The sequence below is a fragment of the Paramisgurnus dabryanus genome, chromosome 12 (genome assembly GCF_030506205.2).
Source record: "Paramisgurnus dabryanus chromosome 12, PD_genome_1.1, whole genome shotgun sequence".
Classification (NCBI taxonomy): Eukaryota; Metazoa; Chordata; class Actinopteri; order Cypriniformes; family Cobitidae; genus Paramisgurnus; species Paramisgurnus dabryanus.
Genome location: NC_133348.1, coordinates 794,486 through 814,403, shown reverse-complemented (window position 1 = coordinate 814,403; position 19,918 = coordinate 794,486). Strand labels below are relative to the sequence as shown.

At 35.4% G+C, this 19,918-nt stretch overlaps 1 protein-coding gene across 2 annotated transcripts in view; it reads left to right on the top strand.

Moving 5' to 3' along the window:
• The first annotated feature begins 854 nt into the window (after nt 1-854).
• Nucleotides 855-19,918, top strand: part of LOC135749755 (adhesion G protein-coupled receptor F4-like) — a 54,472-nt gene continuing 35,408 nt past the window's right edge. The window contains exons 1-22 of one of the 2 annotated variants that reach the window (XM_065268404.2): nt 855-1,069; nt 1,349-1,509; nt 4,365-4,461; nt 4,938-5,041; nt 5,229-5,277; nt 5,547-5,693; nt 5,776-5,958; nt 6,063-6,086; nt 7,164-7,439; nt 7,811-7,911; nt 8,164-8,228; nt 8,331-8,467; nt 8,654-8,857; nt 9,283-9,489; nt 10,102-10,245; nt 10,351-10,541; nt 10,653-10,823; nt 11,031-12,374; nt 12,629-12,670; nt 14,429-14,491; nt 14,623-14,680; nt 14,784-15,488. In XM_065268404.2, the coding sequence (XP_065124476.1) occupies nt 4,449-4,461; nt 4,938-5,041; nt 5,229-5,277; nt 5,547-5,693; nt 5,776-5,958; nt 6,063-6,086; nt 7,164-7,439; nt 7,811-7,911; nt 8,164-8,228; nt 8,331-8,467; nt 8,654-8,857; nt 9,283-9,489; nt 10,102-10,245; nt 10,351-10,541; nt 10,653-10,823; nt 11,031-12,374; nt 12,629-12,670; nt 14,429-14,491; nt 14,623-14,680; nt 14,784-14,860 (3,600 nt within the window). In that variant the 5' untranslated portion in view covers nt 855-1,069; nt 1,349-1,509; nt 4,365-4,448 and the 3' untranslated portion in view covers nt 14,861-15,488. Of the gene's footprint in view, nt 1,070-1,348; nt 1,510-4,364; nt 4,462-4,937; nt 5,042-5,228; nt 5,278-5,546; nt 5,694-5,775; nt 5,959-6,062; nt 6,087-7,163; nt 7,440-7,810; nt 7,912-8,163; nt 8,229-8,330; nt 8,468-8,653; nt 8,858-9,282; nt 9,490-10,101; nt 10,246-10,350; nt 10,542-10,652; nt 10,824-11,030; nt 12,375-12,628; nt 12,671-14,428; nt 14,492-14,622; nt 14,681-14,783; nt 15,489-19,918 lie in introns of those variants that run through there. The other variant, XM_073816333.1, reaches the window with a different exon arrangement.

Genomic DNA, 19,918 nt, shown 5'->3' with positions numbered 1-19,918 from the left:
CAGAAACGATTAATAAACAATAGAAGACTGAATTTAGAAACTGAACTGGGGAGTTGTGTTGAAAAAAGTGTTGCTGGGGAATTTAGGCCTTAAGGCAATACTTAGTCAGTTTTTGTTTCTCTTTTATTGTATTGTGTTTGCTGATGTCGTAACCACATGTTATAGTTGTGGCACGCAAAAATTTGGTATTTATTTTATAATTATTTATTCTCTATAAAAAGTCACGTAACATATTCAAAAGAAATCAAAAATTGTATCGCCTAAAAAAATCTGTTGATCAAATTTACAGCATATCTAGGTCAGATGAAACTTGTTTTATCAATGCCATTCCAGCATCTATGTCTATATTCATGATAAGAACCGGTTAATCTACATGTTGATCTACACTTGAGAAAGGACAATTTGGTATCTCCAATTCACCTAACCTTCATGTCTTTAGACCAGAGTAGGCATTACTACATACAGAATTGTTATATATTCCCATCCCAGAGTTCCAAACACTTATGACTTTAAATTTATATTCAGTCAAAAAATAAAATATCTACTATTAGCTAATGAATTTTAGTGCAGGCTAGAAAACAAATATAAACATCAGATAAAATATCTTCTATGAGCATCTAGGCATGAAACGGGAATTTTGAGTTGAGTTTGCCGCTGTCTTTGGGTCAGGACTTGCACTTTACTACTCAGCTCGCGATGCACTTACTTTACGAAGGACTACCATATTTTCATTTTTATAATCAGTGAACACTCCCTTTCTTGTATGTGAACAAAGGCAGTTACAGGTATGTGCATACATGTGCATTAATGCAGAACAAGGAAATCATTATATATTTTTTTGCAGTGCATAAAGCATAGGTTGCTCTGCCTGTTAACTTAGAGCAACTGAACATGAAAACAGTCAAAAGAAACAAACTAGTTTAGTCTGTACAGTAGATGACCTACAAGTGCTGTGGTGACTACAAAGATACTATATGGGTGGATCTTTCAACATCAACAGAAAGTCCTCATAGCCCTAGAAGTGAAGTGTCAGCACACTAATGGTGTCACTTTAGGATGTTACACCCAGGTAAGGTCAGAGTGCCAGAAATCAATGCATCTATTGTTTTAAAATGTTTATGCTATTAACTTCTTTTGAAATCTTTAGCCTAGTTGTAAACTATTGTAAATGTTTATTGTGATTGATTATTATTATTATTATTATTTAAATAGTGCTTGGTAGTTTATGCTGCTGTTCTGATGTTTGTTTATATATTTATTTATTTTATCTTAACTTATAGTGACCTGGACATTACTGTAATGTATTAGTGTTGTGTCTGTTATATATCAATCTCTTGTATATTTACAGATGATACTGTACAGATTTGAATACCAGAACTCAAATTTGATTTAAACAGAGGCAACAGAAAGTGCTGAAATACAAACTAACAGCAGTGGAACAGTAACCACTAAATCGACACTATTGCAACGATATTAACTTCATCAGTGAATGTGTCACAGCAGAAACAGGTACACAAACATACCTTACACATGTTCAGTCATGTTTTCTATCTCTCGTACAAACTATGTTTCCTTATTACTTCGGTATTGTTAGTTTTGTTATGTAAGAGAAAAGCCCAGTATTTATACTTTTTATATTTTTATTAAGGCTTGTATTGTTCATTATGCCTTTTGCAAAACTCCAACAGATGTCTGTGTGAGCATTGAACTTTGGATCATTTATTATTGCTTTGGCAAAATATGCATTCACTGACTACTCTTCTATTCAAACGCTATCTCATGGCAATTTGTACATATTTTACGAGGTGGCTAATTTGTATTAGTTGGTATGACCCCATTAGTAAATTTTTGTTTGATTTGCTTTGACCCCTGTGACTTTGGGGTTAGGGGTGGGCTTTTGATATTGTTTTTATGAAAATTGTACGTTTTTGCACAATTAACTTACAAACATATTAATATGAATTAGCCAACTCGTAAAATATGTACAAATTCTTGTGAAATCATGCTGTCTTATTTCGATACAAAAGGTGCCAAAAATCTGTGTACCAAAGCCAATTTGAATAGTTTACATACTCTTTTTTTTTAAGTAGTCAATTAATGCATGTAATATCATAATACAGAACTAAATTAAGGGGTGTGCACTCCAAAGCTTTTTTACGTGGATGAAAATGTTCGACAGACACAGACGGCCAGTTTTATTTCAACGCTTTGGTTGTTGTGATACTTCTGTTTTGTTTATCAGTAGATGAACAATGGGTCGGTTGGTTGTTGTTATATTTGTCCAGCACCTCCTCCACTTTGATTGGACAGGCGTGTGCGAGCTGACCAGCTGAGCTTTTTACCCAAAGTTGAATATTTCTCAACTCTCGGAGCTAAGCGTGGAAAAACCACAGAGAGACGACTTTCAGCATGAAAAAATGCCAGCTGCTGGCTTCATTGTGTCCAATTCCACTTTTGCTACTTTAAAGACGGGTAAAATGGTTTATGCGCCGAGCGCACAGTCTTAAAGGATTGATCCTATTCTTGTTATGAGTAATGGGTGTGTTTTGGCCGTAACATGCAATAAACCAATGAGATTCTCAGCTCTCATTCCCTTTAAAAGCAAGTTGCGCCTGGCACCATGCCTAATCCCTATTTAGAAAGCGGAATTTGTAAACTGAAAAATTCAGCGGAGGAAAAAGATCACCAGTTTAAGATTAATGTTAAAAAATTGTGTTGTTTTCAGTTGTATTGAAATTGTTATTTTTTATTAAAACCTTTAAAATCCGTTTTCTTTAAGTCATGTAAGTAGAATTAGCAGGCTTTAGATTGCTGCAAATGTATTGATATCCTACATAATCATTGAAATCTCATAAAATAATTAGAAAATATGCACAAAAAAAAGGTTTGTACTCTAAAAATACTTGTAAACAAGTGATAAAGAATTTACAAACGTGCTGAAAGCCGTTTTAGCACTCGGACAGTGCCATGGGTTTTTTAAAAGCATTCCTAAAAATGTTTCTCATCTCACCATATCCACAGCTACAGAGTCATCATATACAATAAATCCATAGGGTAGCATTTAAAAAAACATTTAAAAATAGATGCATTTGTTTAAAGCAAAGCATTTATTTACTTACCAGGCTACAGGTGAAGCTGCTCTTCACACCTTCTAACGTCTCATAAACGATCCTCATTTATGTCCCAGAGATTCAATAATAATCTTTTACATTTTAATCATTACATTTTTCATATTTAAAAGCGTTTTTTGTGCTGCTGCGCATCCATATGTGTGATAAGCAAACCTGCATTGTCCTCTCATTTAGGTGCATATTACGAACGAGCTCATTAAATAACAAAAATAATATTGCGCCATAGACTTTAGACCTTAGAGCAGGTTTTTGTTGGTCAATGACGTAGTCTATTTTAGTTGCCTCACAATAGCAACGCGCCAACATTGCGCCTGAACACATCTCGTTTACAGACCAGAAAACCCATGGGCGCAAAATTGGGCGCAAATGCATTTGCTATTTAACCCTGGAGAACCCAGGAAAATCAAAAACCCAATTATTCTATTGAACAAATTTGACCCCGTGGGTTCTCCAGGGTTAAACAACGTGGCGCTAAACTTGAAAATTATCATTGCGCCAGGTTGAAACTAGCAAAAGACACTTGCATTGCGCATTGTGCCAGATGCATGATCATCCGCAGAATCTTTATTTTTCACAAAATGGTTCTTTTTAGAAAAAAAAACATCTCTTGTGGAGTCAAGAAATGTCTATGCATCATTTTCTATTCTAAACTTAAACTTGTAACTTTGTCACTATTATATCAAATATATTTATTTGAAATGCCAGCGCAAGTTGATAAAAGCACAAGAAATAAAGTAAAGAATGTGAATGTGCAACATTGTCTGTGTTTCAGCATTTTAAGAATGTGGGCGCGCACAGATCTTTGTTTCAGTTCATAAAGAATGTGGGCGCGCACAGATCTTCTTTGTTTTCAGTGAGTGAAGAATGTGAACGAGCGCATCTGTCTGTGTTTCTGTGCATGCGCACGGTCTCTTTGTGCGCATGGTCTCTTTGCAACATGATCTCAAAGAAAGTCGTGTTATAGTCATGCAAAATGTTATTAATTTATTTGTGTCCATGGCACGAAATTCAGCTTTTTTTGTGCCGTGAGCACAAATTTCTATAAATAGTTTCTCGTGTCCGTTTTTTTTTTCGTTTCATTTTATGTATTGTTTTCTCAAAGTGTTTTCCTTAATTTTAAATCATTGTCGCTTGAGGTTGGGGTTAGATTTGGAGTTTGGGTTAGGATGTAATTTTATATATATATATAAAATCATATATTTATTGATATAGTTTATTTACTTTTTTTTACAGATTTTTATGAACAATTTTTTACAGAAATCTTAAGCTGCAGAATTCTTTTGTTCATCAGAAATCTTTGTGACTTCAGTGAGAAACATGGCCAGAGAAAGTAAACTAAACTGCATATAACTTTTGCTTTTTTGTTACTACTTTGTTTTGTTTTTACATAACTATTTAATTTGACATAAACTGGTGGTCCTCAGTCTTTTTTCTTTATCTATATACTCCTGCAGTATTTAGTTCCAACGCTGTAATTTTTAAGTAAAGCCAACCCAACTTGTTGAGCTGGTTTAGGTGTGATTGATGCAGTGTTAAATTAAACCAACTTTCTTGCTCCTCATTTTTATATTGACAATCTGGCAAGTTCTTACAGTTTCCTGTTTTTTTTGCTAGCATTCATGTGTGTTACACCAATGTATGCTGATCCTAAATACTGTACAATAGCACAAGCAGTTGGACTGAGGGCCACTTTCTTTTTGTCTTTAAGATGACTGTTTAGATAACATAAATGCATGTAATATTTTTTTTTTGTGAAAGTTCTTTGGGATTTGGATCAAGCTCTGTTTAATTTCTTTCCCTATACAGGAAAAATATTAAAGCAGATTTTAGGACTTACCTTGGCTATCCTGATTACCAATTTGTTTGAGGTGGAGACAAATAAATTCCAAGAAACCAACATGGCTTCAAAGGTGAACTTTACTGTATTTATATTGCTGTTGTGTGTGTACCTGGTAATCCCTACAATGAGGACATTTTTTGGTCACCATGAGGAAACAAGCTTATAAATCATACAAAATTATGCTTTTTAAAAATGTAAAATAGCAAAAAGATTTTGTTGAGTGTGGAAATAAATGTACTGTGTATTTTTTATTTCAGTTTAGCTACATAGATGAACCACAGCATCACATAAGACAAAGACGAGCAGGTCTGATTCTGTATACTTGTAAACTCTGTATACTTACAAACTCTTAATAATAGTATGATGTTACATTTTATAGATAATTTCAAAACAACCTCAAATGCACTGTTAAAAGCTGATTCATCATAACTGAAAAAAAATATGTACAAATAAGAGCAAAAAATGTGTGGTTAACATGCACAGGTTATCAATGTACATGTTGTTATTTTTGTTGTAAATAATTTATAATAATGAAACTAAATGCTAACAATGCTGTACTTTTGGCTCTTGCACAGAACCATACACTGACTATGTGGCTGAAATTGAGATAAATACATCAGACATCTCTGTGATCAATGAGATGAAGATTTTTTTGAATTATCTCATTCAAAATTATTTTGTGATTGACAATCTGACAATAGTTGATTTAAGCTTCACCACAGGTAAATATCACATCTTATAACCATTTGACCACAAATTCAATAGTCATAAGTAAAAATTACTTATTTGTTGTTTCTTTATTAGTTTGCAACTTGTTACCAGGCACCACTGATTACCAGTGTAATTGTGAGAATCAGTATTTCTGGCCTTGTGACAAATGTACAGAATATGGGAGCTGTAATAACAGCATCACTAACAACACATGCAGCTGCATCAATGCTTATCCAAATTATGGACAGTTCTGTCAGCCAATCAGCGAGATGACAAGTAATAGAAAAAATCCCATTTTATTTCATTCTGATTGTTATTACAAAAACCTGGAAGAACTGTTACTAATTATCTTTAATCTATTTCCATATATCAACTGGAAGATGTCACAACATGTCAGCAAACAGGTATGTATAATCTGCCTTAAATTATAAAGTCTAGACTACAACAATAAGTTCATAGTATCTCATTTTTAGACATTTTTGGCCAATCTTGAAAATCCTTAAAAGTTTGCTATCAGTGATGCGTGGGTTGATCTGAAATGAGCCCAAAAATATTTTTTATGATATCGCGGGTCTCGGTTGGGTCGTTTGAAATAAAGATGCCAATTAACTATTTTAAACAATTACTACTTTTAAAAAATGCAGGCCAGGCAGCGGGTCTAATACAATATTTATATTTTTGCGGTCCGAGTTGCGGGAGGGTTCGTTGAAAATGTTGGTCGGGTGCGGGTTGACACACGCTTCACTGTTTGCTATCAACATCAACTCATATTTGACTTATTTTTCTAGAACATGGCATGTTTGATTTATTGAATTATAAAATGTGCTAGTTCAGATTAGGATTGACTGCATTTTACTCATTGAAGTGATATATAAACTGTTGATTTGTTATATCTGCCTTTTTCATTTGATAGATCCGCCTATTGCTACATAGATCTAGTTCACTAGATGTCTCTCGTGTCAATGAAAAATGACTTAGTCCTTTATTCAAAGATACTGTAGTCAACTCTGTTGTCACAATGCAGATACAGAGATGATTGGGAAAAACAGCAGACAGGAGACGAAGTGATGTTAAATAGAATAAAGATGCTTTATTATTAATTTTAGATTCCTTTTCGATGGTCTGACTGACCGTGGAAATTTACTGTACTGAATACAGAAAACTCGTTGTAAATTATGTTAGCTGTATGTTCTGTGGACGCCAAAAGAAAAACAATAATAGTCGCAAAATAATCTGGCATTGCTCAAAAATCTAGATGATGATGGTTAGTCCCTAGTTTTGAGGGCTGTTTAAAATGCATTAAATACAGTGCACAATGTAATATATATATATATATATATATATATATATATATATATATACACACACATATATATATATATATATATATATATATATATATATATATATATATATATATACATACACATATATATATATATATATATTACATTGTGCACTGTATAAATAACTAACAACAGCTACAGCCAAACCAGTAACTACGGCCAAACCAGCAACTACGGCCAAACCAGCAACTACAGCCAAACCAGCGACTACAGCCAAACCAGTGACTACAGCCAAACCAGCAACTACAGCCAAAAGAGTGACTACAGCCAAACCAGTGACTACAGCCAAACCAGCAACTACAGCCAAACCAGCAACTACAGCCAAACCAGCGACTACAGCCAAACCAGCGACTACTGTCAAAAAACCAGTTACAGTCAAACCAGCACAACCACCACCAATAACACCAACAGGTATGTACAGTACTGTAAAAATGATGAGATACAGCACAAATATATATTCAATGAATTTTTAGGCTACTGTACACTGTTAACTTAAATTAAGTTGGCTTAGTTGGCTTTTAAACTTAAAATTAAGTTGGCTTTTTGAGTTAAAGCAAGTGAAACATTTTAATTTTAACAGCTTAATTGAGCTTAGGAAAGAAATGTAGACAAATTCTAGAAACCTGTGTTTTGGCAAAAACAATAAAGCAGATGACATTTTATGTGGCTTATAACTTCTTGATTTCTTTAAATGGGTTTGTTCAAATTAAGCTTAAAGTACAGTTTATGTTTAGTAGTACTGAGGGTTGTTGTTATTTATTTATTTTGTATTTATTTTTCAGTTATTAAAATGTCTATGAGGATAAATCAAAATTTTGAGACCAGCCTCACCAACAATGCTAATCAGAAGTACAAACAGTATGAAGATCTCATTAAATCCGCAGTGAGTATTAAACATTTGATATACTACTCCATGAACTGTTTTTGTTTACTTTATGTTTGCATTAAGTGCATGAAAATGACAGATTTATCCTGTTTACAGTCATTTCATTAAAGCAGCCCACATAATTGTATTGTTGTCTCGAATGCTGTCTTTGTATACATACTGTATTTCACTTTATTTGCATATTTTGTTGTATTGCTGTTTGTACTCTACACACCTTAATGTACATTAAGACTTTTGCCTTTTTTACAGATTGAAAAAAGTTACATGAATCTGCCCAACTACAATAAAGGTTCAGTAACAGTCACTGGCTTCAGGTATGAAAGTCTAAAATCTACTGTATACTCGATTGTCACTTGATCTTGTTGTGTGTTAATCCAGTGTCATCTGTTTGCCATGGTTTGTGTTTTTCTCCATAGGTCTGGTAGCATTATAGCAGACTACACAATTACTGCAAACAGCACCAATCTGGATGTTACAGCCGCAAACACACAGGTTTCTGACACTCTAGCAGCTGCAGGAATCCCTTTAGCTCAGGATGCTTTTGCCGAAAGTGGTATAAAATTTTAAAACATTTATATTTCTGAATTCTCTTTTATAGATTCATTTGCTGTTTGCATTTATTTCCTGGTGTTTATTGCTCACAGTTCATTCTGCTGCCTCACATTTGGTTATTATGAGCATGAGTATTGCTTGAAAAAAATAAGAAAGGTGAGATGAGCTTTATTGCTTTTACTTTCAGTGGAAAGAAATCTGACAACCAAAGATAAATATTATCCTCTGCAAGATGTGGAACTGAGGTGTTCACGTCCAAATTCTGTTACGGGAACAATAAAATGGAGTGTGAATGACAAAGATCCTGCAGGAAACAGTGCAAAATACACCATTACAAATGATGACATCGGTAGCAGTCTTATTGTGAAAGGCACAAGTGAAAGTGACAATGGTGAGTTACATGATTGATCTTTGTACCCAGCAGCTATATCACCCTGTAGCCCAAGACTGGTTGCCCATTGAAGTAGCGTTGAGCATGGTCAATACTTGGATGGGAGACCACCTGGAAAAAAACAGGTTGCTGCTGGTAGAGGTGTTAGTGAAATGAGCAGGGGGTGCTCTGTGGTCTGTGTGGGTCCTAACACCCCAGTATAGTGATTGGGACACTATACTAGCACAATCCTACAAGTGAGATGTTAAACCGAGGTCTTGACTCTTTGTGGTTGTTAGAAAAACATTTTATCAACTACATTTATGTTGATATGATTTTTTTTCAGTGTAGGTGCACATAAATCCATAAATGAACCGAACTGAGTAGAATTAAAATGATTGATTTTGGTTTAACACATATGTATTGTTATCATTGTTTACTTGCAGGTAGATACTCATGTATCATACAAAGCTCCCCAATACCTTACATTCAGTGGCAAACAGTATCTATTATAGCACGTCCTATTATTATAGTGAATACAACTGATATAAAGCTTCAGTGTAGAGACCAGACTGTCCCACTGACATGCTGTGCAGATGGTTACTCAGTTGAGTGGTCTGGGACTGTAGCTGGTGATGATGTGACAAATTCAGGTAGGGCTGGATGATGTTATTATATTTTTTATAAAAGCTACTGATGTTATTAGTTTCAATTTTAATACATTTGGTTTACATTAAACTTTAGGATTCAAAATCACACTCTAAAAATGTTGGGTTGGATCAAAAAGGGACGAGGCCAGCCCGCTGGGATGTCATTTAACCCATGCCTTGTTGTTTCAACCAAAAATGCTGGGTTGTTTTAACCCACTTTTGGGTCCAATCTAAACATTTTCTGGGTTAATTTCAACCCAGCTGCTTGGCTCGTTCCTTTTTGACCTAAAAAAGCATTTTTTTTTATTATTTCAAAATAGTTTAATGCGCCACAGTCTGTATCTTTAAGCTGTATAGAATTGCAGGTTAGTTACGTATTTATCTTTCTAGGTCAAATGATGTCAACCTGACATTACCTGCAAAATTAAACCCAATTTATAAAATTGCAGTTTTATCATCTGTGTTGTGAGGTGTTATAGTGATCTAATTAAAATTCCTCACATTTGTGCAAGAGACGAAATCTAAGATAATTTTCATTGGTGGAATCCCCCATGACCCCATTTTAATATATGTGTTATTTATTCATTTGTATTTGCCTGTTTTATGCATCATTAGGATCTGGCTGCATCACATTACTACATAATATCTTAAACACAAAGTGTGGGTCTAATGAAATCTTAAAATGCCAACTAAAGAACATGACAGAATTACAAACATTTGATTATAGCAGCAGGACAGTCCAAGTTCAGACAGTCAGAGGTGAGCCTTACATTTATATTTCAGTATCAAGTTTGTTGTTCTGTTTATGTTATAAATAAATGAATAAACATTTTGTTTCTGAACATTAATATCTGCAATTTCCAGAGTATGACTGTAAAGATGACATGCTTGGAGTTGGAAAAATAGGTGACATTGTAACAGGATTGTGTGAAAAAGGTCAGGAAGGCATCATAACTTATGTATGTAAACAGACAACAGATCTCAAATATAACTGGACAGAAGTAAAGAGAGATTGTGTTGTTCAAGCTATCAAAGACCTTGAGAGGAGATCTGAGGTAATATATCCTTCATATTGATTCACAAATAGAAAAAATGTCCATTTATACATTTTTTCTAGTAATTACATTTCTTCTTTTTTGTATTTTTGTATTTTATCTTGTATGTAGGTTTTGTTTGTGGAGCAGATTCCAGTCTTTATGACAAACCTCAGTAACACTGCAGTGCAGAAAAATACTGTAATAACACAATCTGCTGACACTGTGCAAACCATTGTTAACATCCTTACCACAGTTGCTAGTGTCTCACAAAATATTACCATCAGTCAACCTGTGATGGAGGTATGTGTATTTAGGTTTAGATGCAAATATATTCTATTAAAATTAATCTTGTTTTTCCAATCATCTATAATCAGTCATATTGTGCATCATACTCTGATGAGACAACTCTTGATTATCTTTATTGATTAATTTGATAGATTCAGTTATTTTAAACATTTTCCTTGTTTTATTTATTTGTTCTAATCATGATTTTTATTTAATTTCTAGGATTTTCTTAAAACAGTGGACATCATTGTATCAGATGCATCTAAAAACACATGGACAGAATTGAATAATGACAACAAAACAGAAAACAAAAGCACTGAACTTCTTAAAGCTATTGAGACTATGAGTGATCGTCTCTCTAATGACGATTATATGATTAATGAAACCTCAATTCAGTTACATAGAAAAACAATTACAAACTCATTCACTGAAACATCTTCACTGCCAAACTCAACTACTCAGATTGTGATACCAAATGTTCTTAAACCGACCCTCATAACTATAATTATCTTCACAAAGCTTGACAATGTTTTACCAACTCGAAATACTTATAATAATGACAACAAGACCTCAGGAAACCACATCAATGGAGATGTTGTTGTTGTTAGGGTTAATGAAGCAATTAGCAACATTTCTTTTACTTTTGATACTACAAATACATCATTGAAAAATCCTCAGTGTGTCTTTTGGAACTTTGATCTCAACCATTGGGATTCCACTGGATGTAAAGTCAAGCGCTCAGGGAATGAAACAGTTACATGTGAATGCGACCACACAACCTCTTTTTCAATCCTGATGTCACCGTTTGCAATTGATAACCTTGCCTTAGCCTATATAACATACATTGGTGTAGCTATTTCAATGGCCAGCTTGATTCTGTGCCTCATCATTGAGGCGATCATATGGAAGTCAGCAACAAGAAATGACACGTCGTACATGCGTCACGTCTCAATAGTCAACATTGCTGTGTCACTGCTGATCGCAAACATCTGTTTTATTATCGGAGCTGCAATTGCAGACCAAGAGCAGCCAACTTCAGTAGGTCGCTGCAGTCCAGTGGTTTTCTTCATGCACTTGTTCTACCTGGCTGTTTTCTTCTGGATGTTCATTTCAGCACTTTTGCTTCTTTACCGCACCGTCATTGTATTTTCTCACTTGTCAAAGACTAATATGATGGTCATTGCCTTCATGGTTGGTTATTGTGCACCTTTGCTCATAGCGGTTATTACTGTCGCATCCACAGCTGGACCTAAAAACTATATTTCAAAAGAAAATGCATGTTGGCTGAACTGGAAGGAATCTATGGCCCTGCTGGCATTTGTCATTCCAGCTCTGATCATTCTTGCCTTTAACCTTGTGGTTTTGATTGTGGTTGTGTGTAAGATGATAAGGAGAGGAGTTGCTAGTACAACTCAATCAGATGAGAAACACACTCTTGTGGTCATTGCCCGATGTGTGGCCATTCTGACTCCTATCTTCGGTTTAACATGGGGATTTGGCATTGGAACCATGGTGTCACGTAACTTTGGCCTTCATGTGGTGTTTGCAATCCTCAATTCACTGCAGGTATGACATTCTTTCTGCATTTTTGACTTCACAGTAAAATTACATTGTTGTTTTTGCAAATAATGTTACTGCAATCATCATACCCAACAATATTCAATACTATTTAATAGCAACCTGCATATCAATATAAAGTCTTGCAATGGTGTATGCTAATGTCTGTAGGGTGTATTATAAAGTCATATCCAGACAACTTTTTCATAATTATGAAAATGAAAAAAAAGTAACATTTTCCTTATATATTTGTAATCTCACAGGGATTCTTTATTTTGGTGTTTGGAGTTCTTCTGGACAGCAAGGTATGAGTTTTTGTTGCAGTGCATTTTGTTCCTGTGTACTGACATGTTTTTTGTTGTAAAGGAGAATTTTTTATTGGGCTCTTGTGTTTAGTAATTTCACTTTAATGGCAATGAAAAGGTTATTGGTCATTTTATTGGAATTTAACACATTTGACTGTCTTTCGCTGCAAAACCCTCTTAAATACATGCAAGTTTTTAAATTTCCACTACTAAAAAAATCCACTTATTTGCACAAGACACAGTAAACAATTGCAAAATCACTAAAGATGTAACTAGAAACATTGCAAATGATGAAAGTCAGATTGTAAAAATGAAGAAACTGAGCCATAAAATGTTGAGAATAAAGCCAATATATAACAAGAATAGTTAAAAAAAAAAGTTGTAAATTTCAAAAAAATAAAGTCAATGTATAATGAGAATAATGTTGTAAAATTTCAAAAATAAAGTGAATGTATAAGGAGAATAAAGTCATAATATTTTTATAAAAATGTCATATTTTTACATTAACATGTTTGGAGTGATGTAAACAAGCAGATCTGCAAAAGATAGGTACATGTACCAAATCACATGCCTTACATTAATATCACAGGCAAACGAGGGAGATGTGCTCAAAATCCGTTTCAGAATAGAAAAATATTATAAAGTTTCACTTTAGGCATATTTCCAACGTTGTTTAGTGCATTAAGACAGTGATATTCATTAACTTAATTTACTATACACTAATAATATATTATTAATAAGCATGTACGGTCAATCAGAAAGCCCATGATGTGCTTGTTTCATTGAAGGAAACAAACGTGCCCTTTTGCGTTTTGCGTTCTTATTCTGGGGTCTTCTGCTTGCCTGTACACAGAATGTTTTATAAGGCAGGTATGTTAATTGGTATCTGCTTTGCACACTTCAATCCAAACATGTTAATGTAAAAATATGACATTATTATCAAAATATTATGACTTTATTCTTGTTATATATTGACTTCATTCTTAACATTTTTCGACTTTATTCTCATTACATTGACTTAACTCTAGAAATTTTAAGAATTTATTCTCATTATAAATGAACTTTATTATCAACAGGTTATATCTTCATGAATTCTGGTCAAAACAGATTTTCTTTAAACTGTAATTCTGTGTATGTATATCGCACATCTGTGTGCATGATTCAGAGGTGTCAGTCAGCGCAAGTAAGATTTTTTCAAGTCTTGTTGCTCTTAATAACTCTTTTAACATCAATCAGGGCCCAAACTTTATCTCTGTTAATAGCTTTTTTAACATCAAGCAAGTCCTGCACTTTATTTTCTCATTCCTGCATGTTTTAAAAACAAAAACAAAATGTCAGACGCGCATTTGGATGGACACGCATCATTAGATTAAGCACTTAGGACAGTACGCCTTCCAGAAAATGTACAAATGAAGATAATTTTAGATGTTTAATGGTTATTAAAAGTATTAGACAAAAGCTTATACTTATGTTTATAAGAATCTTAATTTCAACCAAAATCAACATTTATACTTTCTTTTGCCTCATTCCGACTCAGACAGGACATACTTGAGCTGGCTTAATTTAAAACATCTTGCCCTGACGTATCTTAATATATATCAGTGACAGATACTTAAATGTTCTAATATAACTAAGACCTAGTCCTAATTAACCAAAACCTGTCGGGAAACCGCCCCTTAATGAATTAGTTTTAATCTAGATTAAAACCATGTGGTCTGAAAAGCAGTTTTAAACCATTTTGTCATTTTATAATTGCAGATCCGCGAGATATTGGCAGGAAAATTGTCACTGAGGAACCTTACCAGCTCAGACCGTACCAGGGTAAATGTCAAAGCTCTACACACCCATCAGTTCTCCTTAACATCAGTGTTATGTGCTTTAATGGTCTCAGCTTTGTTGCCACATTATAAATGCATTTACTGTAGTTCACATCTGATATCTCCACATTACAGAGTACTACTGCAGGACAACCTTCAAGTGGACCGGGTTTGTTTCCAAAGATAAGGAGAAGTAAGTAAATGTTTGTGTGTGTGAATTTGCGATGGATTAAATGAGCCATTATTAATACAAGTACACTTGCATACATGGTGTAACATAAAAATGTTATTTGCAGATGTGTACAACATATCTGAACCAAATGCTTCTGCAGGAGTTACATCTTCAAACAGCACCAGTGATGCATATAATTAATTGAATCCATACTTCATGATCTAATGCCGGAGGACCTTTCCAAAAGTGTTTCCTTTCTGTGTATGTTACCTGCTTTTGATCTTTCATGAGAAATAGGAAAAACGTGTATGGGGTGGTATTTCATTTATTGAAACACAAGCAAAGCTGTGCAACTACTGTAGACTGTAGATATTATTGATACTGTATCATTTTTCAGTTATAAGTGAAAGTCAATCATGCCAATAATTATGGTATTATTACTAAATACAGTTTAAATTCACATTTTAACAAAATATTATCATGTTTATAATCATGTTTATTTTTGCATGTTGTCATCCAGACTTCTGTCACAAAATACTACATATGATGCTAACATCTGTATCTGAAAACGGCTTTAAAGGGGGTATGGCTTAGCTAAATGAAATGTAAATTAGCCCCATTGTCTCCCTTTTGTCTCTATTTTCTCGGTTTGAGTTTTTCTGAGTTCCTAAATTCAAATGGCCACAACTTCTCCAAATCTTATCAGATTTCCATGTGTTACACATTGTTGGAAGGCTTAGAAACTACACCGACTTGTGTCCCTACTTTCCGTGACTGGTCACATATTTGACTTATCTACACTGTCTTGTTTTCAAACAATTTCCCAAAATAAATTGTAAAATTTTTCAATAATATAGTGTCTTTTTATTTTTTATTTACTCTTATCTTGTTTTGTATTTTATGTATACTATACTACTGTACCCATTCTGTACTTATTTTACAAACTGTTGCTGCAGAACACCCATGTGAACAACCGAAGTAGTGCGCACCTGTGGTGCAAATGGGGGAAAGATGCTTAAGGGCACCTCAGTCGTTGCCTGCTGGTCTTCGGAATTGAACAAGTGATCTTCAGGTTACACAACTCTCTAGCCACTACGCCACGATCACCCCTTAAGTTATGCCTGTTATCGGTGCAACCCATGCAAACGTATAGTACAGTGAACACACAGACTTTAGCTGTGTCTCAATTCGAAGGCTGCACTCCAAGACTGATTGAAGTCCGAATTTGAAGGGTGCTTAAAATACAGTCTATGTCCTTTGAAGACCATGTTCCCGGCTTTGATTTGGGCACAGCTTATGACTGAAGGTAGTTTCAAGTATTATGCAGTTAAACTCTAATATGCAATTCTTTTAAACCGCTTTGTCCATGTAACTTTGCAATATAGCTGTGTGTGGTGGTTTTGATGTCAAAACTGAAGTGTTGAGCCTCTGTCTGTAAAAACTTCCTTCGCCCAAATACAGTAATGGACTACCATGATCATGACAGGGATTTTACAGTAATAAAATGTGGGATGTTAGCGAGTGTAATGCAGCCATAAATATATATGAGACTTCGGAAACTTACGGAGTTGTTTAATTTCGACTCGCTCTCGCTGTACTTTGATGTCATCTGTCTGTCAGTTCTTGCAGCGCAGCATGACGTCAAACACATATAAGTTACACAGAGATCGTTGAATTCGTTATATAATTGGCTACATGTTTTGTCTATCAATATTTTCCATGAAGTCATTGGCTGATGGAGGAACGAGTAAGCGATTGGTTACATCCCTAAAGGACGTCACGTTTTCGACTGTGCTGTTTGGATTATCCATTATACTACCTCGCTATTTTAAATACAAACTTTGAAGGCTGGTTCATGTGTTTACTGGAACGTAAATTACCGGAGTGTAATCTCATATACCCTTACATGTTACGATGTAAATAGTCTTCAGATTGTATATTATATTTTATTACCAGACGTTTATGCAAAATTTGATGTAAACAATAGATTATATATCTATATTTCACGGATTATACACATTTGTGGACAGAAATGGTCATTGGATGATTCACACATCTGAAACAGACTGGATTCGACTTGTGATCAACACAAAGGTAAAAGTCCTGTTTATTTTTGCATGTTGTCATTCGGACTTCTGCCATAAAATACTACATATGATGCTAGAACATCTGTATCTCAAAACAGCTTTACATGGGGTATGGCCTAACTAAATGAGATGTAAATGAGCCCTATTGTCTCTCCAGGAAGGGAAAAGTGTTAACTTTTCTTTCTCTATTTTCTCAGCATTCTCTTTCTTGAATGTTTTACATTCAAATGGCCACAACGTCTCCAAATCTTATCAGATTTCTATGTGTTACACATCGTTGGAAAGCTTAGAAACTGCACTTTCAGAATTTGTGAATAACTCAAAATGCCCCAGATCTTGTGTCCCTACTTTCCGTGACTGGAAATATAACTCTAAATTGCTGCCTTCTGAGGCATTTTTCCAAGGCAGGAAGGCATCAAGGCATGTCCGAATTCAATGTTAGGTTTACTTCCTATCTCCTGAGATACCCATGCGTGGGCGTACAATAAGAATGTGGTCGAGTTCGAAAAAATAAAATGGCGGCCGAGGTCATTCCTCATGAGGCAAGGTTTTCCAATGTTAAGTGTCTCCAGTTTTTGTGTTCCTCCTCTGTGTCCTCCCAGAGAGCAGCTTAGAGTTTTTTTCTCGAACCCCACACACCCATAGATATGTATATAAAGGCTAGATGGCTCGTCCGCGCTGATGGCCAATTGAGTTGAACGTCCGCATTTTGGCGGCCATCTTAGGACAGGGCGCTCGCTCACTCGTAGCATTGAGTTTTAATGATGCAGGTACTTTTAAATGACCATAACTTGCTTAATTTTTTACCGATTTTCAAACGGATTGGTTTGTTATAAACGTCAAATATGTACCTATGACACTGAATACGTATACTAAAAATAAATAAAAAATTCATGAAACATGTTAAAGCATCCATAATTATAGCCACGTTAATAACGTTTGTAAAAAACCAAACCGTTTGTAAATCCGTCAAGAATTCAGCAAGTTACGAGCATTTTAGTTGGCGTATGTCACTCACCTTCCGTCCACAGCAGCAGGGAGCAGCACTATAGCAGCACTGACCTAAGATGGCCGCCAAGTGACGACACAGCTGACTCCGCCTTGAGCCATCTAGCCTTTATATACATATCTATGCACACACCCACTGAGTGTGTCTCTCACCCTTAAAAACCCTTCAGCTCATTTGATCCTGATCAGTCTCAGCTGTGTGGGAATACTGATTTATTTGAGGAGTGGAGTTCCCAGCCAGCCCAGCAGATGGAGCCATACAGTAGCTGTTTGTGTTTGAAGCCATCTCAGGGAAATGTACCGTCCCTCCAGGACACAGCCTCTAGTGACATCACAACATATATGGTAATATGTTGTACTTACAGACAAATGTGTGGTTCTTACTTTTGAGCATCTAGATGGTAATTAAATGGAATCATTACTGTATTTACAGTTGGTAAATAGTAATATAATTGGTAGTTATTATGTAACTCTACAAAAAAATGAATGTACAATATAGTATTTAGTACTTACAGGCAAGTGTGGGTTAATGAAAGGTACTTATAGTGTACATCAGGGATGGGCAACTTTGGTCCTGGGGGGCCGGTGTCCTGCAGAGGTTAGCTCCAACAATAATTAAACACACCTGAAGCAGCCAATTAAGGTCTTACTAAGCATACTGGAAACCTTTAGGCAGGTGTGCTGAGGCAAGTTGGAGCTAAACTCTAGCCATTTCTCAATGTCAAGGAACACACCTTTCAATCACGCAATGACGTGCACTTGCTAGCCTGTTCCATTTAACGTCTTCTCCGAATGCTTAAGAGGAGCCTCACCTAGCCTCTGAAGGAAGTGACTTGTAAGGACTAGTCCTGCCAAGGAAGTATCCTTGACATTGAGAAACGGCTTATGTAGGACACCGGCCAGGACCGAAGTTGCCCATCCCTGGTGTACATATATGATAACTAATAACAAACACTACTTACAAATTGTATGTACATGGTAAGTGTGTAGTACTTTCTTTCACTACACGCACACAAAAAGTAAGATCCAAGTGCAGTTAATTAGGGTAATCCGTAATCATAAGCCGTTTCTCAATATGCGTTCTTGTCTGTACTTGTGTTCTTGTGGACTTGTGAAACGTCATCAGTCGCGGCCCAAGTACTGTTCCAATTCAAAGTTCGCATCAAGCCCAAGTTCACATAAAATCCCCGGATGTGTTCTTGATCCGCCCATTTTATCGAAGATGCATCAGAGGAGACTTGTGTGGACTTATGACAGCGAAGTTTCCCAGAATGCATTTCGCGTCAGGAGTTCGTTCTTCCGAGTCTGAACTTGCAAGTTCGAACTACGAAGGACACAAGTCCGAGTTCGGCGTACTTGGTTTTGAGAAACGGCTATTATCCAGCCTGGCAAAAGGTCATTCACGGTAAACAATCCATACAATCAAGAACATGAACAAGATACAGAAAGGCAGTGTAACATAAAACAAAGACTCCATAACATTAACTGAACAGACAGGATTTTAAATACACAAACACTATGCTACCCCAGATAGTCAAGCAGTGTGAAAACATCTGTGACCCGACTAGATTGAAAATCATGCAGTCTGAACTCGGCATTAGGTGTTCAGGGATGCTTAATAATGACACACAGGTGTGTTGGAGCTGAGTTGGAGACTCCTGCAGTAGGCTAATCAAAAAATTTGCTGACATGAAACAACAATGGGCCAATTGTCAAATGAGTCATAGAACAAACAATTAAGTTAAAATGTGCCGTTGTAAATTTATGGTAATATACAAAAACACATTTTATTAAAAAAACTGCAAAAGAAAAAGAAGTAAAAGATAATATACACAGTCACCTTAAGGATTATTAGGAACACCATACTAATACTGTTTTTGACACCCTTTCGCCTTCAGAACTGCCTTAATTCTTTGTGGCATTGATTCAACAAGGTGCTGAAAGCATTCTTTAGAAATGTTGGCCCATATTGATAGGATAGCATCTTGCAGTTGATGGAGATTCGTGGGATGCACATCCAGGGCACGAAGCTCCCATTCCACCACATCCCAAAGATGCTCTATTGGGTTGAGATCTGGTGACTGTGGGGGCCATTTTAGTACAGTGAACTCACTGTCATGTTCAAGAAACCAATTTGAAATGATTCGAGCTTTGTGACATGGTG